At 40.5% G+C, this 25,374-nt stretch overlaps 2 protein-coding genes across 4 annotated transcripts in view; one reads left to right on the top strand and one right to left on the bottom strand.

Annotated features, from left to right (window-relative positions):
* CCDC146 (coiled-coil domain containing 146) overlaps positions 1-6,293 on the top strand; it is a 63,821-nt gene extending 57,528 nt beyond the window's left edge. For both annotated transcript variants that reach the window (XM_056507287.1, XM_056507296.1), the window contains exons 16-19: positions 1,753-1,881; positions 3,344-3,481; positions 4,842-5,090; positions 5,989-6,293. In XM_056507287.1, the coding sequence (XP_056363262.1) occupies positions 1,753-1,881; positions 3,344-3,481; positions 4,842-5,090; positions 5,989-6,156 (684 nt within the window). In that variant the 3' untranslated portion in view covers positions 6,157-6,293. The remainder of the gene's footprint in view (positions 1-1,752; positions 1,882-3,343; positions 3,482-4,841; positions 5,091-5,988) is intronic.
* A 100-nt stretch (positions 6,294-6,393) lies between these two features.
* GSAP (gamma-secretase activating protein) overlaps positions 6,394-25,374 on the bottom strand; it is a 44,520-nt gene continuing 25,539 nt past the window's right edge. Inside the window, exons 20-31 of one of the 2 annotated variants that reach the window (XM_056507309.1) lie at positions 22,466-22,591; positions 22,032-22,087; positions 21,595-21,626; positions 20,000-20,061; positions 18,471-18,566; positions 14,063-14,133; positions 13,434-13,528; positions 12,198-12,317; positions 10,696-10,757; positions 8,687-8,791; positions 8,452-8,542; positions 6,394-7,896 (exon numbers count right to left, since the gene is read on the bottom strand). In XM_056507309.1, coding sequence (XP_056363284.1) covers positions 7,796-7,896; positions 8,452-8,542; positions 8,687-8,791; positions 10,696-10,757; positions 12,198-12,317; positions 13,434-13,528; positions 14,063-14,133; positions 18,471-18,566; positions 20,000-20,061; positions 21,595-21,626; positions 22,032-22,087; positions 22,466-22,591 — 1,017 coding nt within the window. In that variant the 3' untranslated portion in view covers positions 6,394-7,795. The remainder of the gene's footprint in view (positions 7,897-8,451; positions 8,543-8,686; positions 8,792-10,695; positions 10,758-12,197; positions 12,318-13,433; positions 13,529-14,062; positions 14,134-18,470; positions 18,567-19,999; positions 20,062-21,594; positions 21,627-22,031; positions 22,088-22,465; positions 22,592-25,374) is intronic. The other variant, XM_056507321.1, reaches the window with a different exon arrangement.

Here is a 25,374-nt window from a genome sequence, read left to right on the forward strand (position 1 = left end):
CATCTGTGCCCTCCCCCCATTTTTTAAAATAGGTCTTGCATTTGCCCCTTGTTAGTGCTGTATATACCTCACCTACCTTCTGAGATTTCAAAAATAGCACCTGATGTCCACTTTTGCAGGCCAATTGCTTTATCTAGACATGTGTTCCCTCCTTCAACAATTCCTCCTGACTGATTACAGTCCAACATAGAAAAGCCTCTCTTCTACAGTCTCTTCCTATCCCCTGTATCAAATCCATTCTAAGAAAGAAAGGATTTTTTAAATTTTAAGACTTAGAATCTCTTATAACTCCGATAACCTTTTCCAAAGAAAACACTACAAATAAGTAAAAAAATAAAGAAAGATGTCTGTAGTCATGTTACTTAAGCAGACACAGAATAGCATGGTTACTTATAAACACACTTTGATACTTTTGGATTGGCTTGCATCTGATCACTTCCAATTCATATTGCATTTAAAAGTAAGGCTAGTATTTACATCTAACATGAAGCTTTTTAATGGCTTTTGGACTGCAACAGTCCTTCTCTAAATTAACTATTCAGTCCTGCAAAATTTTCCTTGGTGCCCTGCCCCTAATCTCATTAAGATACCACTGCCTCCAGCAAGGCATTTCCCCTGAGTTAGTGGTTGAGAAATTTGGCCCCAGATAGAAAAGATCACTGGAAGCATAGCTGCATCCTGCTGTTTGTGCTGGCCCTGCTTTTGCATTCTTCCATTCTGTGTATTTTTGGGCTTGAGTTTTAGCTATTTGTTAGCAAATCATAACTTTCAGTACCTAACTATGTTCAGAATCGTGGTTTGCTGAGGAAATTGTTCATTACACTCATCTAAGGATTTTACTTTAGCTGCTTTTAGATCAGGTGTACAGGAGTGAGTAGTGTGGTGCTTTTTTACCAGGAAAATAAGTATTATGGTAATGTTCCTCTGCCACCTGAGAACATCTGTCAGTTTTCTCTTTTCTAGTTAAATATGACTTGTTAACTTCCAGTGACAAACCTCATCCTGGCAACGTCTAAACATTTACTTCACATTTTGGTGACTGTTCATAATTTTGAGAGCCTGGGACTGCTTACTTCCTTAATCAGTCATCACCTGCAGTGGATGGTGAGCACTTACACTTGGGTAGTGTTATGTCAGTGCTAGCAGCTCGCTGACAGACAGCCAGGTGCACATCAGAGCACACAGCCCCATCACTGTCAGTCTTACAAGTCCAAAGAAGAAAAAATAGCCCCAGTCACTCTTTTAGTGAGTATTTACACTGGGCCTGGATATCCCTCTAGCATATTCTGGGAAGCATTATTCCATGGGAAGGTCTCACATGGGAAAGGTCAGGGAACACCTGCATCTGTGAGTCCCAAGGGTACCTCATTGCTCAGTGTCACCACTGAGTCACTTCAGGACACATGCCTGGGAATGTTAGTATAGAAAACTTGGATGTCTGTAGGGATGAGACCTTCAGTACTTACCAGATGGGAAGCAGGAGCTATTGTATTCCTAAGGATAAAAAGTAAAAGTAGCCTGAGGACCAAGAAGCATGTAAACTCAGTATCTGTCAAACAGCAGGGTTTCCTCTGCTCTGCAACTGTCACACTGTAGTTCTCTTTTAAAGGAAAATTTTTAAATGGCTCATAATTTTATGTTACTCACCCTCCTTCCCAGTAAAAGGAAACCTAGTCTGTTAAAGTCTCCAGACCAAGGTCAGGGGCTAAGTTTGGTGGGAATAAATAACTGTTGAGGCTCTTTGTTTGCTAGTATTCCCAGTGCAGGGACAAGATTAAACAGCTCGAGGAAAACCATGGTGATGCCACAGATGAGAACAGAAAGCAAGAAATGGGAGGGAAGGACCCATCTCCTCCTGAGCTGCTAAAAAGGATTGAACAGGTAATGTCATTTCTCATACCACAAGCTATGCTTGACCTCTTTTAGAAAATTAAAATAGTACCTTTTATTTTTAAAATAAACTTTTTATAAGAGGAATCAAAATAATTATGATTGGCTGTTTTGAACTCCAGCCTAGCATCTACTTTCCAAGTCAACTGGACATGGGACATTTTTACTTCTTCCGGGAGAGGCTGGGGAGGGGGATCTCTGTGAGGTACCCTTGGCTCTGCAGCATCCTCTGCTGACTCCATTCCCATCACTGGCACTTCAGTGCAGAGCCACCTCACTAGAGGAAGGCACAGAAAAGGCAGCACAGGGAGATAAATGCAGAATAATAAACTGCTAGCAAACAGGGTTGCCAGTCTTTGTTACCTGGCCATGAGCTACTTCGCCACTATCCATGGGCTGTAAGCAGGAGGCAAACCTGCCAGCTTCTTCATAAAATCTGCCTGTTGACACAGAAGCAAACACTGCCCCTTGTAAGGGTGGGCTCTACTGCTTTGCTGACCTGCTTAACAAGGAAAAGCCACTGAAGAGGGCTTGGTGGAAGCAGAAGCCAGGCCAGGCCAGCAGCTGACACCTGACTGCACTGCTGGTGACTGCCCCAAGAGACTTCGGAGGGAAGCACTAGGTCCAATGGAAAGCCAGTTTCAGAGCCCTGTGTATGGGGGGAAAGAAGGTAACAGAACAGCGTTTACTTATATGGTTTTGTCTGTCCCACTTACAGAAGCACAAAACTCTTCCCACTGTGTTCAGTGTTTGGAGGGGATTTGCAAAGGGCTCTGAAGATGTGAGGGCAGGAGAAGCAAGCTCTGAGTACCTCTCAGACTCCTTTTTTTTTTTAATCTAGTTTCTAAAGACAGACCCTGAACACAGCTGCTTGAATTACCTGAGAATTTCGCTTTACTGTCCCATATTCCTTGACAGGAAGGAGCTCTGCATAGCTGAGCAGGCCACAACAAAATCTGCTACCACCAGCCTACACATTAAGAAGGTTTTCTTGGAGTCATGATAAGTTTAAATGTCTGTATCTTCTTGGGATTTAAACTCATTCTACTTATAACTTGTTTATGGAGCCCATACTTTTTTAAGCATGAAGAGGAGAAAAGTATTCAAAACTAGAACTGAAACCTTCCATTATGGTGTGACTCAAGGAACCAGAATATTTAAAAAATGATGACTAGAAAAAAGCCCCATTGCTTTTAGGAAAACACAGCAAGGCAGTAACAGTGATATAACCCCTGACCCCAAAAGGGCCTGGATATGGAAGAATTGTATGATTGACAGTAACCAACTGAACCAATTTGGGCCTGATCCTTGGTGTAAATTTTGAGAAATCCGATAGTGAAGGTGTTTGTTTATGACTGTTCACCGGTATTATTTCAGCAGCTCAAGGCAATCACAGAATGCTTTGTGCTGCACCTTCCCGTCCTTTCCTTACACTATGCTCTCCTTGCTGCAGATGGAGGCAGAGCTGGTGCTGAAGGAGCAGAGACTGCTGAAGATAGATTTTCTCTGCGAGAACATTTCTGATCTGACAGACAGGATCCGTGCGGTGGTGGAGAACGGCAAGCAGGACACGCTGCAGTTCGCCAGGAGGGTAAGAAGGGCATTGCACACTCTGCTCGCCAGCCTGGACAAAATGAAACAGTATCTGGGCAAGAGGTGATTCACTTGCAAATTACAAAAGTGCTGGGAATGTTAGAGACAAATAAGTTAGTCTTCAGACATTACAGACATGAATAGCAACAGTAATACAGATAAATCAAAACTATTAGGCAGTTGTCCTCCCTTTTAAAAAGAAAGTTGCACCATAAATGGTACCTTTCACTAAAATATAGAATTAGTTCTTTCTGAAGTAGATCCTTAGAAACTTTGTAGGATCCTCCTTTTGCATATGTACTTAACAGCCTTTCCACAACAAACAGGTCAAAGGCTAAAAAGAAATAATGGAAAAAAGACATAAAGGAAGGCCTGGTAAATTCTACTGCAACATGCAAAAAATTGAACTTGGTATCTGGCTCAAAGTTCTTTTGCTGTTTAGGTAGGGAGAATCATACAGGAAACATAATTTCCAATACAGTTTTTTAAATATAACTATAGTTATTTGCTTTTAACTGCAAGTAATTTTTGGGAAAGACCAAAAATGTTCCCAACCCCCATATTCCAAATGAAAAAGCTGCAAATTGAGCAGAACTGAGGGAAAGAAAAAAAAAAGCTAAATAATTAATGTAAAACAAGGCCAGAGTAGAAATTTTTTCTTAGATTTTAGGTTTGCCACACATGAAAGCTTAACAGTTTTTTGTAATTGATTTTAAACACACACAAAATATCATGGTTGTTAACTGTATTTGTGAAATTACGGCCATGGGCTAATAAACAACTGTAAGTATGGCACTGTGCCAAAAGTTGCATTCACAAGTGCTCTGGCTCTCCTAGTTCCAGCTAGTCACTTTAAAAGTATTGAAATTTTTTTGGTTTTTTTTAAAATCATCTGCAATGACACTCAAGGATATCTGTCACATTCCTTTTCTGTTTGTCCCCCTTACAAGGATAATGTCACAACCCACAGCCCCTGCATCAGCATTATTACCCAATTATCTCATAGGAATTGGGCTTATTCCAGCTTTATTACAAAGTTAATTGTGTATAAACTCAAAAAGAATTGGGATCCCAGGCCTTTTAGGGCTTGGGGAGTTTTGCTGTCCAGCTGAAAAGCACAAGAAGCAAAGATTAATGTGCTTTTCCTTTCTTGTATTGGAGTAAATGTGACTTCTTGAGCAGACAATTTTTTTTGTTCTAAGTGATCACAAAAATTAAATAATTTTCAAGAATCAAACTACTATTTAAAACCTTGTCAAGTTAAACTTATTTTCACATGCCTTATGCAACCCAAGTGTCATGCCCAGTGAGTGCCTAATGGGAAGCCTTAACTACAATGCAGCTGTTTTGCATTCCAGACCAATGAACTGCAGAAGAAGATAAATGACAAAACCCAGGAGATAAGGGCTCTTTTTGCAGAGATATCCATGAAGCAAGCACTTGTCATTAAACTCCAGCAGGAAATCAGAGACAAAGAACAATTTGTGATGACTGCTTCATTGATGATAAGTCAAGGCCTTCCCTTTCCTAAAGAAGTAGAAAAGGAACAGTGGAAGATTCTACACAATGAGATGATGCAAAAAACAGCAGCTGAAGCCAGAGCTAAAGTAAGTTTTTGTCATACATGCAAGAGCTCCAGGAGCCACTGCAGATGATGGTACAGACAGAGACAACTACCACAGTGGGGTTGTGGGGTTTTAACTCTAGGCTGGCAACAGTGCTTGGAACTGGTCATTGAATCTTAAGGAGATCATATACTAAAAACCTCACCTTTTATTATTAAAGTAGCTTGTGTCACCATGTTGTGGCTGAAGGACAGGGCAACCATCAGTGGAATACTGCTTTTCATTGGATTTCAAGGTAAAGCTGCAAAAGGTGTAGTGTGGGGTTCAGGAAAAGTAAGCTTAGAGTCTCCCATACACAGGATGCAATGAGCATCAGATCAGAAGCAGCAAGAAATCAGATTGCTGGGCAAGACACGGAGGGTAGGCAGAGCAGCATAGCAAACATCTATTGAAACCCTACCCTGCTGGACACTGCCTCTGTTCTTGAGATGGTCAGTGATCCCAGAGCAGAGAGCTCCTGCATAATAATAACAGTTTAGAATATAAACTTCTCTCATTAAACTTCTCCTCATGCTGTGACTCAAGTTTCCTTTCAGTGCTATGGAAAAAGGCCCACTCTAGTAACTGTATTCAGGAACAGAATTGTTCTACAGATGTTCTGTGCACAATTACTACGTCTTTTAAAAGTTCATCTAATCTGCTTTCTTGACAGATAACAAAAGCATGATGGGCTCAAACTGTCTATTATTTAAAAGGACAAACTCACATCTACACAGTCAAACCTCACACTTTCCTTTTAATACCCCTTCAGCTTTCCTGGTTTGCCAGGGATTAGACTAAGGGTGTTTCCTTTGTCAGGGATTCTGTACCCTGGCTTGGGAAAGCACTGGAGTTCTAAAGCACTCAGGCCCTGTGTGACCAAGCTGTGTTTCTCTGGCAGCACCCTGCAGAGGAGGAACAAGATGCAGTGCCTGGCCATGCCCCCACCACCCCCAAGGAGGAGAGGCTCCCACCACTGCAGCCCCACATGGCTCCCTTCAGACCAAGTGAGCCCAGCTCGAGTCTGAGGCATTTCAAAAAGCCTCCTGCAAAGCCATCTGAAATCTGAACAGACAGCACCAGGAGAGACCTTACCAGCTGCTGGATCACAAGAGTCAACAGCATTTACACTGCACTGAAGGAAGATCTGCTGGTGTTCAGCCAGATTCCATACTGAAAACTAAGTATTTCTTCATGCTAAAAGCACAGCTAACGAGCCAGTGATCCAGAATCCTTTCTCCTGGTATCCCAAATGCAGTGCAGTATTTCCAAGTGTCAAGAAAAGTGAGTGATCCTCATGCTATACTTATTCTTTTTTCCAGGTGAAGTTTTATTGCATCTGAAGGTATGTTATAATACATTTATTAAAAAGAAAAGGCTAGAAAATCTCCTCTGTTATTAATATAATAATACAAAGTACAGTTATTAGTATAATACGAATTACTTATACACATACACCAATACAGCTTTCTGCAGTCTGAGACTGAGTTTACACTTGCCATAGAAATTCTAATTATATTAAGAAAAATATTCCTTCTCACTATGCAGTCACTGAGAAAGCTAAAGCTTCACTGATGCAGTGACCAGAGCTTGCCAAGTCACTCCCAGGAACTGAATCTTTTTATTTCACTGGTAAGGAACAGGGACCATCAATCAAAACTACTCAGAGAGAATATCAGAGGTTGTTTTGAAAACCTCCCAAATATACTAGATTTTAATTATTTTCTCTAGTTTAATAGTCTGCAATTTTGTAGAGTTTTTTAAAATCCAATAAAGACTGCAGAAATCCTGCATGGCACAACTTGGCAATTTTCTCTGTGTAGCATATTGGTATTACCATTTTAAATTAATGTCACAGTTTAAAAACAAAGAGCAAACAAAATTGATTCATTTACATACAAACAGAAGTTGAAAACAAAGGAAAAACAGCCTGCCTGATTTCTTTCTGAACCTGGTTTGAACTGCAACACTAGAAGTTGTAAGAAAGAATTACATAAAACTCTGTCCAAACCACAATTAAGATCAATTTCTAAAAGCTTTTTGCTTATCCTATATTACTTTCAATATATTATACATATCTTTAAAAAACAACAAAAAAACCCCACAAACAAACAAACAAACCCTCACACAATCTGTCATATGCACTTTAAGGAGATTACATTTTGTGCTAATTAACAAAACTGAAAATATTAGAATGAGGGTCCAGAAGCAGAAGTACCATAATCGATACTGTTACAAGGAATTAATACCTCTTTACTCATGCCTGATATAAAAAATCATTTGTTATTCTTAGCAGCTTTACACAATCACACCAAGAAATCATTTTGTTAATCCAAGTAAAGTTACTGGTTCTTGTTACTGTACAACTGGACTGCCTTTTCCAGCATTGTCTTGTTAAAAGAAGTGATATTTATACCAATTTTCACAGCATGTTTTGACAACTGCTGTTGTTCCACTTCCTTGACCACTTCAAAATGAACCCACAGATATATATCAAACCTGGGGTTATGTCAAATGCATTTCTCTAGGATTTATCTTGAAGTCAGTAATTTCAACCTGTTTGTTGGACTAAACACTGTTTTGAGTAGCTCATGTCAGTACTGGCAACTACCCAAAACCACAGGTTATTTGGGAAACAACATTGCATTTAAATAAATAATTTTACAGAGGCACCACAGTTTGACAGCCTTCTTCAACAGCATGCCACTTCAGGAATATCTGAGGCCCAGAAGTGTCATAGTGTGCTTGAGTGCTGTTTCCTCTACAAATCTTACATTTACGTGGTCTTGTTTTTCAAATGGATGCACACCTAGAAAAACATGGTGAGGAAGTATTTACAAAATTGTACATGCTCCTGTACACTTATGGTCCTGCAGTCTATTAAACATCTTCATCTACAATACCAAAAGATAAGGGATAATAGAAATGTGTTTTCATGCACCCAAAATAACTACAGCTTTCAGTGGTGCCCTTTGGATGCTCATCCGTGGCAAAAACTGTACTATTAGTGGGATCTAAGTAAATTATAACCCACACAGAGGAAAGTCTCTCTGGAGGCTGGACTTCCAAACTGGAGATCCAAACCCAGCTTGAAGCAAGTGGCTGTGTTAGTGCATGAAATGGCCCAGGGCACATGCTCATATACTGCTGCATGCTTTAACTTTTTTTCCTCCCCAAATAGGATGATACCCTAGGAGAAGACTCTTGGCCCCTGACAGTTTCCATCAGCAGAAAGACCAAACCTATGTGTGCAGACATCACTGGAATTTTAATAACTCAGTAATGTCAATATAGGCAGGATACATCTGAGTGAGCATCAAAGGGTAATAATCACTGGGCTTCCAAAGTACAGAATTAACATTACCTTGATTCTCTATCTCTGCCAGCATATTAGTCAGGTAGTTCAGTGGCAAAAACTCCACGGGGGAGAGTCTCTCAGGGATAGGCCTGCTGTACTGTAAAGGAGAACATTTTGTGTTAGCTCACAAAGTCACACCAAGGTTTCAATGTTTCTTTACTGTGTTATAGTCCACAGAAAGCTTAGGAACCTCAACACTATCAAAGCATAAGATTTTAAAACATAGCCTCTGTGCTCTTACCTGCCTGTTTCCCAGCTTCTCGAGCAAAAGTTTCACGTATTTCCGTGCTATTAAATTTGCATTTATCGGATGATTCCAGTACTGCCGGACCTTTTGACCAAGAGCCTAGTAAGCAAAAAACAAACCTCAAAACCTGAGAACATAATCATGGGACAGTGGAAACTTAGAAAGAGGAAAAGTGAGAAAAAGCTGACACGAAATCCAGGCTGTAATGCAGATGTGCTTTGCTTTGAGACCCTGATGAAAGAGGTTAAGAGGTCATCGTGTTTAACCACAGAGCCTTCCTTTCGTAGCCAGTAACTAAGAGATCACAATGTGCTCGCAAAATAAGGGAAATCAAAACCTCATTGCTCAGTTCTCACCTCTGTTTGTCTGTCCCAGTGCCACTGTCCCACCTGACATGTGTGCTTAAGTACTAATTGAACCTTTATCCTTTACTGTGACTGATTTGAATCTATTCTTCCCCCAAAGAATAATGTAGATGCCCATTCCTCAAAGCTCCTTCAGGACAGGGCTTCTCAGGCTCAGTCTTAAGGAACCCTAGACAAGCAGGATGCTGGCAAGGAAAGATACTGGGAATGTAAGTTTGGATCCCATTATTCAGGTCATAGTACTGGAAACTGGTAACATTGACTCACATTCCCAGAGCCAAAAGAGATTCAGAACCGGTTTCCCAAAGCTTCCAATCCCAACCAATAAGCAAAAGAATAGGAACACACTGAAATTAACTCCACCTTCTGCTATTTTCCCTGTATAGATATTCCTTTCCCCCTCCCCTTCAGTTATACTGCAATGCAAGCAGCTGTTCATTTTAGTAAATGCTGTACATTGTAATGGTGCTTAAGTCCTTGCTTCTGGTTAAACTGAAGTCATCCACTGCATGTAAACTGCTCAAAATAATCCGAGTCACCCCAAAGTGACATTTCTGGCAAACACACTATTCCTGGCATTTTTTTCCAAAGCTGTAAATAGATACAATAAAGCACTGAGTCTACTGTGCAGAGCTAGCAGTAGTTGTTCCCTAAATCTCTCCCAGCTCAGCCTTTCACGTCAGAGCATGGTTGGAATGGAGTTCCCCACGCACCAGGCCTAGGGCTGGCAACTCAGGGGCCCCGTGCTGACCCCAGCTCACCAGTCCTAGCCCAAAACAAGACACAGAGGACAAAGAACATCCTGTGGAGTTCTCCTCCTCTACCCTTTCTCAAAACTGCTGCCAAATAAAGAAGCCTTTGTTGGAGGAAAACCCAAGCAGCACTTCTGGCCATTTGAACTATAAAGTGACAGCACATAAGGAGCAAACAATGGGTGACTCATGTGGAGAAAAGCCTGCTCTGCAGTGAGGCATTCCCTGAGGGGGATCCCTGCTCTTCCTCTGCTTCTTGACATCTTGTGCTTCCCCTGCAGTCCTGTGCTGTGCACAAAGAGCAAGAGGGGAGAAGGAGAAATTAATCTCCCATTCTGCTGGAACATTTTATGGAGGACCAGTAACCAGCTCTTGTGGCTACACAAGTCACCTTGTCAGTGGGTGAGACTGAGGTTTAACTGAGGGGAGATCTTGTAATTCACCCCTGCCACCAAGCTGTGGTACAATATGACTTTACAGCTTTTACTGTACCAGCTTTTGAGCATATTTTTTTTAGTGTGTAGAACCAAACACAGAGTCACAAGTAAGAAAGACTCCGTGGATGCTAAAATCCACACACAAAACCCCCATAAACCCCCTTTAAACCCTCATTGCCTTATGTGAATGAGTACTCAGCAGAACTATGTCAGTCTTTTTAACTTCTGGAGACTTTGTAAAACACTATGGACAAATCTATAATTTAAATTATCATGGTATCCTACAGTCCAGGAGCAGCAGATGGAGAAACTGTGGATGCTCTGGTTATACTTGGATCTGGCTCTATCTGAATCACAGCCAAATCTTCCATTGGTTTGATCCTATGCACAAGGAAGAATTTCCTATCAATTAAAAAATCCAAGAAATTACATTTAAAGTCATTAGTTACCTCTGGAAGCCTCATGACAATACTAAACTTCAGCTTTTCATTCTGTTCAGTGTCATCCAGATCTATAAGCAACAGGGAAAAAAGGAAATCAAACAAACAGTAATCACATAACAAACTTTCAACTTTCAATGAAGACATTCTGAATAAATCACCTCCTTAGTGAAATGAAAATTTCAATTTAAAGACTATTATTTGCATTATGCTACATAAATAAGGGCTGTTATTTACATTTATATCATGTGTACAAATATATTTCTGTACATTTGTCCATAACTTCACCATTTTATGTAACAATTTATACAGGAGCTCAAATGCACTTTGACTACGTACAACTCTCCAAGTTTATAATATTTCATTTATAAAGATCAGGCACAGATTGATACACCATATTTTGTTGTCCCTTTTCTTGGACACTGGAGAAATAGCACATCACTGGGCACAGCTGGCTCATGTTCAGCCACCACTGACCAGCACCCCCTGGCAGCTTTGCAGCCACTCTGCCCCAGCCTGTGATGCTGTCTGGGGTTGTTGTGGCCAAAGGGCAGGGCCTGGTACTTGGCCTTGTTGGACCTCACAATTGACCTCAGCCCATCAATCCAGCCTGTTCACCTCTGTCCTGCCCAGCTTGGTGTCATCTGCAAAATGGCTGATGAAGCACTTGATCCTCTTGTCCTCTTATCATTGATAAGATATTAAACAGGACTGGCCCTAATACTGAGTTCTGGGGAGCCCCACTGGGGACCAGCCACCAGTTGGATGTAATTCCATTCCCCTCCACTCTTTGGGCCCAGCTTCCAGCCAGTTTTATCCCCAGTGAACAGTGCTCCCACCCAGGCCATGATCAGCTGGTGTCTCCAGGAGAATGCTGTGGGAAATGGTGTCAAAGCTTTACTAAAGTCCAGGCAGAAAACACCCAGAGCCTTTCTCATCCACTGTGTGAGTCACCTGGTAATAGAGGGAGCTCAGGTTGCTCAAACAGGACCTGCTTTCACAAACCCACATTGGCTGGGTGTGATCCCTGGTTGGCCTGCACACACCATGTGATGGCACTCAAGATCATCTGCTCCACAAGCCTCCCAGCCACGAGGTCAGCATGACAGGCCTGTTCCTCTCATTCCAAACATAAAGCAAAAGCTGAGGGCTGCATAGCAGACTGACTTCCTCACACACAGGTGTGCACTTTCAGAGTCACAGAAATTCCCCATCAAATCCTATGATGATCTTTAGTATTTGCTTTTCTAAGAAGTCTCAAGTGGAAAAATCTACAAACTCAAATTCTCTCCACACAGATATTTGTTTGTGTGCTGTGGTAAGGCCAATAACATAGCCTGAGCCCTAACTTTCTCCTTTCAGGTAAGCAACACCATCAGCTACAGCCCTCACTGAAACAACACTCTAAGAAGAGCTGAGTCCTGGGCAATCAAACCTGTGTCCAAGTGGCTTGAAGCACAACACTTCTAGTTAGCTGGCTGATAACAAATAAAACACCATGTTCACTGTACCTTTCAACAATTTCCTGACACACGTTTCTGTCAATTGCAAGACCCCATTGTCAATATAGTGCAGGAGGGTGTGCAGAGGGAGGCATCGAACACCAAGACCCAGGTGCAGAGTGTGAAAACCTATGAAAGAGACAAACTTGTTGGGTACTCTATGTAGGTTTTTTCTAATTCTCTATTAGAGACTGGAATTACTTTAGCTAAAGCCATCACTTCCCTTGACTTATGATTTTTTTTTTTCTGTTTATAGTTGGTGAGAAAATCAATTTGTCAAGTCAGGTAGTCTTATTTAAACATCCTTTAAGTCCTCTCAAGTACAATCTTGTCAGAAATAAGAAAGCCAAGGGGATTGAAAACAGTCATTAAAGTCATACACGGACACTAAACATCATAAGCTGTTACCTTATATCTGATATATATCTGATATCTTATATATTGTTCTATTAATTTGTCTTTTATCACCCTCTCTCTTCCTAATTAATCAAAACCTGAGGCCTTACTACCCTCAGAATGTCAGGATGTCACACAGGCAGCATTAACACTTCAGCCAGATGATGTTATCATGTAACACTATTGTGTGGCACCATTTGTGCCCACACAGAGGGACAAACTCATACCAAAAGCAGTTTCAACGACCAAAGACAGATCAGGAAAGCAAACCCAGAAAGATTCAAACAGAATTGGAAAACAATAAGATATTAAGATGCCAAGATGTCTTTCCCTAATGAAAACAAGCAATTGCTTTGAAAATGCTGTAAACAATTATGATGAGCTCTAGGAAATGATAGTCTACTATCAAGACCAGCTTTCCCATAAAGGCTGGAAGTAATCCCTTCAGGAAAAAACTGAAAATTATTAGCAGGGCAAGAGCAAGAAAAAAAACTATCTGTTACAGGATAGGATTTTCTTCTGTAGTTCTTCACACTGAAGTCCAGTTGTCTAAATATATATATATATATATGTGATCAGAGTCTAAACCTTAGTTCTAAGATAAGACTGCACCCACGCATTCCACTGGAAACCTCTGCTTAGTTTTCTCTGTTTCTAGTAACTATTTGATTTTGCTTCATTTCATTTGTACAAGTTTATCAAGGACCTTCTCCCCTATAACTGACTTGAAGAGATGTCAATACTGCCAAAGCTAACTTGACACATGTGCTGCAAACAGTGCTATGGTGGGAGGAATTACTAGCACTGCTTTCCTCACTCATGATTAAAAGAGCAAAAGACAGAACTTACCAGGAGGTAAAGGCATGCACATGCCATTTGCTGCTTCCAGAATCCGACTCATGATGTGGAACACCGCAAACTCTCCTGCACTTCCTCTCTCATCACTGCAGTTAACAAAGTAGCAACACATTAAGAACTGGAGGCACCACACTCTACTGCAGAAAGGATCAATTTGCCATACTGGGAGTGAAGGGCCATGGGATGCTGCCTTGTTTACTGAGGTGTCTCAGCCAACACCAGCTGCTCAGTGCTGCAGACATTCAAAGTCTCTGTAGTGTCCCTGTCTCCTCCCCCCACACAGATGCACATTTACAAGGCTCTTGGCAGTAGCTGGAATCAGCTGCAACAGGTAAAAGGGTGCTGGTGTAAGTGACCTGGCTTTTATAGGTGTTTAACAGCCACCACCCAGCTGAGGAACACTCCAAACTCAGCAAGTTTGAACTCCAGCCATAACACTGCTGGTGTGGTTAATATTTACACTGGCCTAGAGAGGGCCAGCAGAATCCTTAGGATGAGTAAATGACTAACATTAACACTGACAGCAGCATAAGCACTGACTGTTCAAAGGAGTACTATTGATGAGGACCAAAATCATTACATAAAGGCAGGCTGAAAACTTTAACAAATCACTTGCTCACAAGCAGAAGATACAGGAATGAAGCTGGTATCTCTTCCAAACATCTTTCATTATTCGATGCACCAGATTCAGCTAAAACAAAAAAGAGAAGACTGGATGTTTCCAGGAGCTTGTGTACAGCAGGCCCTTGGCCTTCATTCATTCCACACACCAGTTTATGTTAAAACTTCTCATGGGATTCCTACTAAGTCTTCATTTTTTTTCTCTAGGGCCTTAAAATTTAAAGTTATTAAAATTTGAATTGTAATGGAATTGCCCTATTCCAACAGTTTAAAGTGCTTCCAGCTTATCAAGGCATCATGCAAGACATACTGAAACTTAACAAACTGTGCTTCTTGAATACATTTGATTTCAAGCTCTTGCAGCAAATTCTCAAAGATCTGTTTGCCATGAAAACAAAAATAGCATGTCTGAGTGGCTGAGCATTTGGTAAGGAACAGTCCCAAGGGCTCAGCAAAAGTGGATAACATTGAAGACAGTGGAATGTTCAGTTTGCCAAGAAAAGTCTGCAGGAGGAATCCCAGATCTAGTCCTGGCAAGGAGGAAACATGAGACAAGCAAATGCCTCTCCTTATCTACTGAGTTTCCTTCTTGTCCTTGGTGAAGTAAAACAATCCCTTGGCCCATGTTGTTGTTCTTTGTGCTGCCAAACTGACATTCACCACACACAGAATATACCAAAGCCACAAGCCCTGTTCTCACTTGGGCCTTCTCAGCTTCTGCAGCTGAAAGAGAAACCACGCACGGAAGAGTTGAAATAACTTCCTCATGGCTGTCATGTGTAACCACTTCCACATCTCAGTAACACGACTGAGACACTTCCTCTGCGCCTTTTATCTCTGGCCCTCAAAGCACAGCAATCAATCTATCCCAGAAAACTCAGGAAACTAGTCTGACCCCTGTTCTGCAAAGAGGTGTCACAAGAAGTTAGGAACCCTTTTCTTCCCTCCAGGTGGTCAGAATCCAGGAACGCTTTCCCCTCTCTCTTTTCCTCTCATAGACTTTGCCCTCTCCATTGACTGACTCATCACAGGCTCTGAGCAAGAGAGAAACAGGACACACGGGAGAGATCTGCATGCAAAGGCCAGAACTGGAATATTCATCTTCAGTATTGTTCCTGAGGGTTCCTCTGTACCTTGGCCAGAAAGCTCTACAAGGTAGCATCTTTCCCATTCACCCACAACTTGAGCAAGGCTTGACAGCCACCTGATGCAAAATAACTACCTGATACTTGCCATCTCCACACTTTCTAGATACAGTGGAAAGATCCAATTTAATCTTTCTAGAGTATAGCAAGTTTTCTAGCAAATGAAGGATTTCCAGTTTCCACAGAAGAGTAACAAGAATCACTCTGCTGCTGGAATGAGTTTCACTTTTGGCCAGCACAGAGGGTGCAGCTAAGACCTCTGCATTACGAACTGCAGCTGGATCTGAAGGATCAGTGTTGAAGTGAAAGTTCTTACAAGCTCCAAAATCACCAGTTATTATTTGTGCAACACAAATGGTTTTCAAGAGTATGCTACTCCAGAATAAGTATTTTTTTTCTTAACAACACAGCAAACTATATAGCTTTCACAGGGAACAGAAAGCTAACAGCTTCTTAAGTCATAATCACCCAAGCTATCACAACATACTTGTGTCTTAAATACATGAATGTTTGTGATGTGACACCTTCACTAACAGCACAACTTGCTTTGGAGATCAACATCTACTCTTTGCATTGCAGAAAATACATACAGAAAGAAAACCCACATCTCAATCCTTTTTCCAGAATGTAACACACAAGATAACGTGCAAGAGAGAAAGGCATTGTTATCTGTCTGATGGAAGGAGCACAGGCAGCTTCCTGTCCATGGTTAACAGTGGTGTCTGCGGCAGCCAAGTTAAGAGCTACAAGCATACCAGGGGAGGCCATTTTTCACTAAGTAACAGACACAAAATAAGAAATTTTTTGGGGCACATACATGAAGCCATTTCCCTTGGAGTGCTCTAAAGAGAGAACACATGACCAACAGCAAGATAGCACATGCAGGAGGGCCTTGGCTGACAGTGCTGTCATCTTGTCTTAAAACATCTACAGTTCTAGGCAATGGTGCCAAGGAAACTGAAGTTCCTCTAAAGTAATTGGGAACCACAAGTGCTCAACTCCCTTGGCTGTTTCTACAGGAAAGACTTCAAAGCAGCCAAAGAAAAGAACCAGGAGCAAAGGAGAAAAGGGAGTGAGACAAGGTCTTGCTGTCTTTTCAGATCCCCTCCTGTGCAGTAGTATGACACAGTCCTCCTCCTCCTGAAAAAACTCAAATCCAAATGGTGTCTGTCTTTGTTCCTCTGCAGCTGAGCCTACATCGGATGACAGCTGGCCACAGATGTCAGGGGAAAACGTGCAGTTTATTCAGGTCTGCCTGTTTCCTATGCCATAGGCTGCCTGCTCACCCTGCCTCCCCTTCCACTTGCTGTCAGGGCAGCAAATGTCACACTGCTTCTGTAAATTATTTCTCCTCTTTCCTGTCTCACTAAAATGAAAAGAGTGAGAGAAACATACAGAGCAAAGCTAAGATAAAGTGATTGCAGAGGAGAGAGCCTATGGACATACAACAACCACTGCAGGAGAGGTGGCACATGGACTGGGAACCAGGCATGCTCCAGCTCTGCAGAGCTCCTCAGCAAATAAGGAATAACACACTGTGTTATTTACACTTCCCCACATTACTCCTCTGTATACAAGAACACACAGCTCTCTACAGCAACCAGCCTTTGCCTGTTGTTTCATAAGGAACTCTCAGTGTTTGGCTTCTCTGACTTCTGCTGCAATTGATTTACATAGTGACTACACACCATGGAGCCTAATCTCAGCCACTCCTGGGCTCCTGAATGTAATGCAAAATATTTTATGAAAGCAAACAGACAAATTTCAAGTCTGTTCCTCTTTCATTAGTTTCAATAGCTCTGCTACTCACTGCTGATGGTACAGAGAACTAAGGAAGACTCAAACATTTAGGATATTAAAAGGTTTGAGACATAAGAGTCTCTAATTAGGATGAGGGGAAATGTAAGTTTAAAAATGAAATAATTTCTAAAGATTTCCAAAAAATATCTAAGATGCACCAGCAGAAAGCAGAAGCAATTTTTAGAGGCATATTAAATTTGTTTAGCTTTTCTCAGAATAAGTCTGTCAGTTGAACTGAGAGAATTAGTCTTGAGAGTTTGCTTGTGGGGAGGGGCTGAGATTTGTTCTGCAAAATTTAGTCTACAATAATTTAGCCTTGCAGATCAAGATCAAGGTTGAATAGATGTTTTCACATTTTTTATCTTTGTTTTTAATAAAAGTGAACCAACTGCTATGAGAAATAAAATAAAAGGAGAATAAGTGTTCCACTTGGGCTTTTTCCAGCACCATTTTCAGGTGCAAAGCTTTGGTTTGTGTTATACTGTTTCTATTTTAATCAGCCACTAGTTTTAGTTTCTTTCCTACACAGATACATAAAAGTCTGCCAATTACCAGGGAAAAAAACTTGTGAAGTTGTCAAAGTGAGGCCTGAAAAGTCAGGAACAGCAGGGGCCTGCAATGGTTCAGAGAACGCTGTGACGTTGACAGAGCAACTGACTCACACATGACTTTGGAGGAGATGCAGACATCGGTAGCCTCAAGGAAGTTTCCCAAGGTTTTCATCCCTAGAAAACAGCACTGGGGGGAGTTTCTACTGAACACTGGGGCAGGGGTGGCACAAAGAATAGTATTTACAGTTGCCATGCAAGTTTTTGAGGACTCTGAATTCTGCACTTAAAGGACATGATCCTGAGACAGAAAAAACCAAGCACATAACTTCTGCACACAACAGTTATGGTTTTTGTAGCTTTTTATCTATTTAAAGGTCTCTTAAGAGGATGAAAGACAGAAAAATAAGAATTTGGAAAGCAAATTTTCACAGTAGTTTACAAAGATTTCTTCATGCATAACTGTCTCCTGTCACATGCACAGCCCACTGAAGGGACTGTGTAGGAGTGGTGGTGACCATTTTTTGTTCATTTTTTTATTTCCCCTGGAGGGACATTCATTATTGAAGGTCTGCAGCAATGTGCTCTACAGGAAACCGAATGGATCTAACAGGCTTCAATGTCCAGGATAAGTTCCCATTTTATTTCTGGGGGTAGAACATATTTGCACAAGCTGTAAATGGAATAGTTTCTTCTGTATTCTGAGTGACTGGTACAACTCTTCTAATAATATTTAAACAATATTAATTGTCTTTATCAATTTATATAATATTAGGCTGAAAGATAGGTTTAAATATCTTAAAAACAATTTCTTCCCACCAAATAAATGCTATATACAACTGGTACACACCCAAGGACCTACAATCCAACAAATACACACTTGCTCACAGTAGTGACTATGAAATCAAACTAACCAGGTTTGCAACATAATCCAAAACTATTTGGTCAATCTTCTTTTTTCCAACATATTGTAGATGTCTCATAAGGTGATCCTTCAACTGAGCAACCATCTGGGAAAAAAAAAACGACAATTTGTTGTCATTGGGCATCTTCAAAGAGGCACAAAAGCTGCAGCAGGTGTAGGGCCTGATCAATAGGGTTGGCTCAACAAAACGTTTCCCCATTACAAAACTCCAGTTCAGAGATCCCAAGCTACTCTACAATCTTGCTAAACTCAGCAGCGGATGTGAATATTCAAAATGGTTAAGTGCTGCAAATTCAGCAAAATTGATACTAAGTTGAACTTTCCATGATACTGAAAAGAAACAGCTTACAGTTCTCACACCTCTCTGTGTAAAGCCAAGGGTGAAAGAAGGATTTAAATATGAACATTGAATTCTAAGAATATAAGTACTTATTACAAACAACTAAACCTGAGAGATTTTATGAGAGAAAACTATCTGAGAACCAGAGAGATTAATGGCAATTTCAGGTTAAACATTAATTGTGAAATCATTAACGTTGGGTGTTTGTTAACATACACTCCATGCCACTCCCTATTCTCCTTTCTGAAATATTTGCTGACCTCATGTAGCTTCAGATCGAAACTCAAGTTCATGCTGGCTCTTTTCTGAGAATTACTAAGAAGATCAGAGTGAAACTGGAGTAAATAAAAATCTCTGTCTCAAGGAACTTATATGTAGATTAATCTCATGTGTCAAGACAGCAATACAGATATGAGGAAGGCATAGACAAAGTGACGTGCTTTTTGGATCTGTCTAAATAAAAGAAGGGGAAGGAATGCAGAGAAGCTTCAGAGAATAAGAGGCAAAACTTGAAAACAGGGAGACAACTGCAAAGAAGGAAAATTTCCCTCAGATGTGAACAGACAGGACAGTGCTGATCTGCTCTTCATTGCTCAGACCTTCTAGTGCGTGCTGAAGAGTTTGATCTTAAAAGTAAGTGAACAAAAGATAAGCCAAGATGTGTATTTAGACAGAGGGAGGACAGGTAGGGATTTGAGACAGGTCTGGGATTTATTGCCCAGAAGCACATAGATGGTAGATCCTTTAGGGAGATCACTGGGGAAAACAGTGCAAAAGAAGAAGGGACCTCAGAATGGCCATAGCAGTATCAGAAGTGAGGAGCAAGAAGATCTCTGTGCATCAAATTGATGGGTGAGGGAGGAATTCACTTATATATGTTTTAAAGGCATAAAGTAGTCCAAAAATAACTGACAGGTTAAGGTGTCCTCCCAGTTTCTAATCAAAGTTATACTAGGAAAAAGCATTTTGACAAATCAACTTTCTTTTCCTGTTTTCCCCCTGTGTCTCACGATGACCTAAGATAATATCATGACGATGAACTCTATAAATTAGGAAATGCCATGTTTGCCCCATAGCTACTGTGAGTGAGCTTCCACTCAGCACTGGAACTTCTGGTCACTCCTCACACATGGGTGGAGCCTGTGCGTCCCCTAGTGCACACTGACAAAAGCACATACCAGTCCCATGAGCAACTGCTGCTGATAATCCTCCTCTTCAAAGAGAGGTACCAGCCTCGCCTCTGCAACAAACAGCAACAATCATTCAAGGACATGGCACTATAGAAATGTCACAAGAATTCAACCAGCTTCAAAAGTACTTAGGAACAGACAAGCAAACAGAAGCTGTGGTTTTACCTACTCAGCTGCAGAACTGAGACACTGAAAGACCATGGACTGAATAAGAGAACTGAAAAATGGAAAATAACCCTTTATCTGCCATCCACCTCTTCTTCTCTTTGATATTTAAGTCAGAGTTATCAAGTGTGGTGACTCAAGAGAGCAAAGAGGCAGAGAGAACCTTCTAGTAACAGCGGAGCTAATGTGCTACTTAGATCTTGTCATTTACAAACAAACTCTAGCAGCTGCATGGGTTTTTCAAGGAAATGGCTAAAAGAAAGTAAATAGTCCAGGGAATCACCTCCCACTGATTGTCTCCCATGGTCTGGCTGCTTCTGTTACTCAGATTTGCAGACCACTATGAAAAGAACACAATTTCTTTAACTAAATGGAAGGAGATTACAGTGCCTACTGAAATTAATAACCTGTATTTCCTAATCATTGCTTCCTGTCTACTAAAATAAAGGAAGAAAACCAATCTTCTATGTCATGATAAAGATAAAACCAACTCAAGATTTTATGGAACCAAGTGCTGAACTCTTACAAAATTTTCACCTATTTTTGCTCACCTTCAAATATATTTACACCACCACCACTTAGTAGCACAAACGCCTGTACTGCATGATTTTAAAGGACTCAAGGGCAAATCTACAGAGAAACACTACATTGATGCTTGTTACTGGCTGGCAGCTATTTAAAAATTACCTAGTAACAGTTAAACATCTGACTTCTTTATCAATAAACACCTTTGAAAAGAAGCTGAGGATCACAAAGTTGACACAAAGTCTCTCAAAGTCAGAGTCCATTGCAATAACGTGCAGTGACATTGATAACTGCTGTTAGGGGCTGGAAATGAGTACACTGAAAATTCTTAGTAATAAAAGGACTAAGCAGCACTTAGATCAGCATCATGTCACAGCACACAGTGGCAGGGCACATAGAAGGCACTGATGTATGAACAGCAGGAACATAATACACTACTAAATTCAGTTTTACTTATTTGTGACAAAGCATCAAAAAATCTCAAGTGTTTCTGGTCTAAGGAAATTAATTACACCTGCTCTCTCTACACCAGCCCTAATCTCCTGCACAAGTTCTGATGTTGCAAAGGCAGCTGGACTGACTAAGTGGACAAGACTCAAGAGTAACACAGTGTCATGGATACTCTGCTCCACAAGAAAAATCCTGAAGAAGATATCCTTTAGCAGACCAAATTTTACTGCTTATGTTGTTAGATCCAATATGAACTAGGGACTTTATTTTCAAGCATTTCCTAGTCAGTACATGAAAGTTTTCTTCTCTTCTAAAATCCTCAAACTCTTCTGTTCTGAAAACACCCATAGCAGCTGATTTTTAGCAAACAACAGCTGGATGGAAATATTCTAAAAAACCTAAGTCTTACAGCTAAGGCCTACATCAAGAAAAATTTTACTTACCAGAGTCCCAAGTGTCCAGATGAGAAAGCACCCTGGGGTTTGAAACAAAAATCAGTGTGTTTCATATGCAATACTCTAAAGGCTTTCATAACATCATTAAAAATTCTAATGAGCCTTTGATCTTTCAAACACAGCTAAAGAAATCTGAGAACAGTACATGTGACTAAATGTAGTAAAAATACTAGATAGCATTAAAAAAATTCTGTCTAGATTGCATGAGAATAACTTCACCTCTACCATAAATTCCCTAGCTCTAGAGGACCGTATTTCAGATCATGCTTTAGTGATTTCAAGGATTCAAATAACTGATTTTCACCAGGATCTTCTTTAAAGATATCTAATCAGATACCTAATCGATTCATTAAATGGCACATTAATTCCTCCAACATACTTGTGCAAAACAAGAAGAAGTAAATATAATAGAAACCAGTACATACTTTTTGGCATTTTCAAAAATATTTCTCAAATATGCTGTGGTTCTTCTCTCCTCTCTCTGGTTTGTAAACAAACAAAAATCCCAAAATTAACAAAACAGAAGACCAAATAAAATACTCCCTAACAGAATTTAGTTTGGTTTTCTCTTTGAATGGAAATAAAACACAGTGGGGCAAGTACCATAAGCAGTCACACACATGTAAACCTCATGACAATACAGAGCAAGCTCTGCTTTTCTTTAATTTCTTGCATTATTTTGAGAGAACAAAACGTACAGGCAATCACCTTGGGTGAAATGACTGCAAGTCTTTGCACTTCTAATAATCAGATTCCCATTTATTTATCTTCAAAATAGAAAAGGCTTGACTTTAAAACACCCATTTCAGAGGCAGCTGTGGAGAGCTCCAGTGTTTCAGTTCCAGTGCCTCTCACTCACCTCTTCTGAAAGGTTACGCCATTCCCTCCTGAGCACGTTACTGTGGTAGTGTAAATGTGGCTCTGCATACTTCACACTCTCCAAGTTTGAGTTGAGTTTCTCCCAGAAGCCTTTGGAGTTTTGGAACTGCAAGTGTTGCAGAGAAAGCATGAATACAGACAATACCGACTGCCCTCTTAAAGAAATACCTCATCACCCTCTCACTAAGTGACTGCAAAGACGTGATTAATGTAAAAATAATCTAAGTGAAAAAAAGTTAAACCAAAGCACCAAAACTAATTTCTCTTGATGGAATGGCAGTGGCAGCACTTACTTGACTTGAGGTCAAGATTTGGTGCCTGGAAAGAAACAAGTATTTCTGAGTCACGATTCATCTGACCTATTTACATGTTTGAGATGGGAAGAACTGCACCACAGACTACACTGGCCATATTGTCTACACTTCCTCTGACTCTAAAAAGAGCCTTAAGCTACTAACTTAGATGAAAATGTTTACATTAGGTCAAATAAATCCCATTTCAGGTTTCTAATAGTTCCAAATGGAGGAATATCACCATGGCTACAACAGATGCAGGATGCCACTATTTTCAAGCTGCATTAATACTTAGATTGCAAACATCCATTTGCCAACCCCAAGTAACAGTGCTTCATCCCAGAAAAGAAACAAAATCTAAAAATTTCCATAGCAATGCTGAAGCATTTGACTCTAATGCTAAAATTAATTTAAACTCAGCTGTGAAACAGACAGGAGGACAAAATCTAAACAATAGCACAACAGTTTCCTGAGCTAGTTCTTGGACTGGGTATAAAAATTTGAAGCTGCTGTTTATAAGGGGACAAGATGCAATCACTGCTGAGGAAGAGATGAGATTAAGGCAGTTCTTTTTGACAGTTTTAAAAAACAAGAGATGGTACAAACTGTTCTTGCCCCTTTTAATATACATTATCTCCTAACACAGATACTACAGTAACAACATTTGAATAAAGACGGTTTTGAGTTCACAATATTTCTCCACTTCCACTAACATACTGGGTTTTGCTCTCTCCTCTCAACTATCCTACAATAACAATAACCTTAAAAGAAAACCTCAAAAGGAAGAAACCACTTCCTACTATAAACTATAATTTGTCAAGGAAAATAAATTTCAAAGACTCAGTCCTGCCAGCCACTTTCCTCTTGCTGCCAGTGCCTATTGTCACTTTATTATTGTAGCTGCAGCAGAGAAAATAAATCTTGAGTTTTGCTTCATATTAGCTATATTTAGCAGCTGCAAACTAGAATCACATATGGCACTATATGTTCACTCTGTTAGACCTAACTCATGAGATCTACAATCTACTACTGCAGAATGTTTCCTAAATATTACCAAAATGAAACCAGAGAAATATTAAACACAGCATAAGGGTATCATCTAGTGACCAATCCATGCAACAGCATTTCCACTACAAAACTTTGTTCAGGCCACACTGGGCTTGGATATGTGGCAGGGGGAAGCAAGACAGCAATTTTCTTTCATTTATGAAATCTCTAACAGGAAGTGATAGACTTGAGTGTTGTCTACTTTTAATCCCAAAAAGATGCATTGTATTAGATCTCATTAAAAAGTCAAAAGTTTAAAGCAAAGGATTTTTTCAATTAAATCTATTATTTCTTGAGAATCATCAGGGCAAGGACTAAAAAGAGAAGGCTTCTTCATCTTAGGTGTTTATTTGGGAGACATTTCTAGAGAGTCAAGAATTAACATCTAAGCATGATACCTAAAAGACATTTTACTACCAGAAGTCAAAGCAAGGCATTACCAGTTTGCAATCCATGAAAAGCTCCCCTGAAGCCTTTCATAAGTAGTGGGTTTTTAACTGAAGATAGAGAGCTCTCTGCTACACCTCTTGGAAAAGATGTGGGGTAACAAAAGCCTTCAAGAGGCCTATGTCTCTCTGGACTGTAGTGCTGTGTCTCCCCAGCAGTGATGGCATTCAGAGAGCATTGTAAAACATCACTCTGCACCCCAGGGCTCAGCACAGCACAAGTGAGAAACTCTTTCCTGGCGCTCTGACCAGCACCAGGATTTCTTGCACTGTATATTTTCACTCTTCCCCTGGACCTCCACCTATTTTCTTTATTTCTCTTCTTCCTCCTGCCTTCTCCCTTTCTGATTGAACTTATCTGCACCACTGCAAGTTTTGTTTGTGAGTAAAAAGGGGGGAAAAATTAGACTTATTAATTGCAATCCTTATGTAGAGCTTTTGGACAATTGTACTACCTGTCCTCCCTTTCTCAGTATATCTTGATGAACAGGAATTTAGTGATAAAACACCTGATACGCAAATAGCACAAATTTTTAATGTGAATATGGACATAGCCCTCCCAAAAGCTCTCAACAACTCATGGGCTTGAGAACTCCAAAAAGATTCTCAATTGACCATTGTTTTTCTGAAATGCCATAATATCTCTGCAACAGAAATACTACTTGCAGAACCAGATCTGTAACCAGGGTCTGGCTCCTGATGCCAACAACATGCACCAACTGAAACACCAGCTGACCACTGAAGCTGTGGTGGGTTTGTGACACTGGTGTGGTGCAAAACAGCCAGAGCATTAAACCTTACCCTGTGCATTAGCATCTTTGTCCTCATGCAAGAGTCAGAGCAATTTGCTGTCAAAAGTAGCAGGAAATATTTGTCTTTAGCTCAACTCTGACCTTTTCAATCTGTTTAGGTTTCAGACAGAAATAGGAAATGAGTTCCACAATCAGGAAGTATAGCTGCTAAAGGCATGCACCCCCAGGGGCTTGAGGTTCAATCTCAGACAAATTAAAGCCCTGCTAACTTTGACCTCAGTGAATTACAGGGATTATCTGCACACAAATTTTCTCAAGATCTGATTTTCCCAGGTGTCCTAGTTCTCAGGG

Source organism: Oenanthe melanoleuca, chromosome 1A (genome assembly GCF_029582105.1).
Source record: "Oenanthe melanoleuca isolate GR-GAL-2019-014 chromosome 1A, OMel1.0, whole genome shotgun sequence".
In the NCBI taxonomy this organism is placed as follows: domain Eukaryota; kingdom Metazoa; phylum Chordata; class Aves; order Passeriformes; family Muscicapidae; genus Oenanthe; species Oenanthe melanoleuca.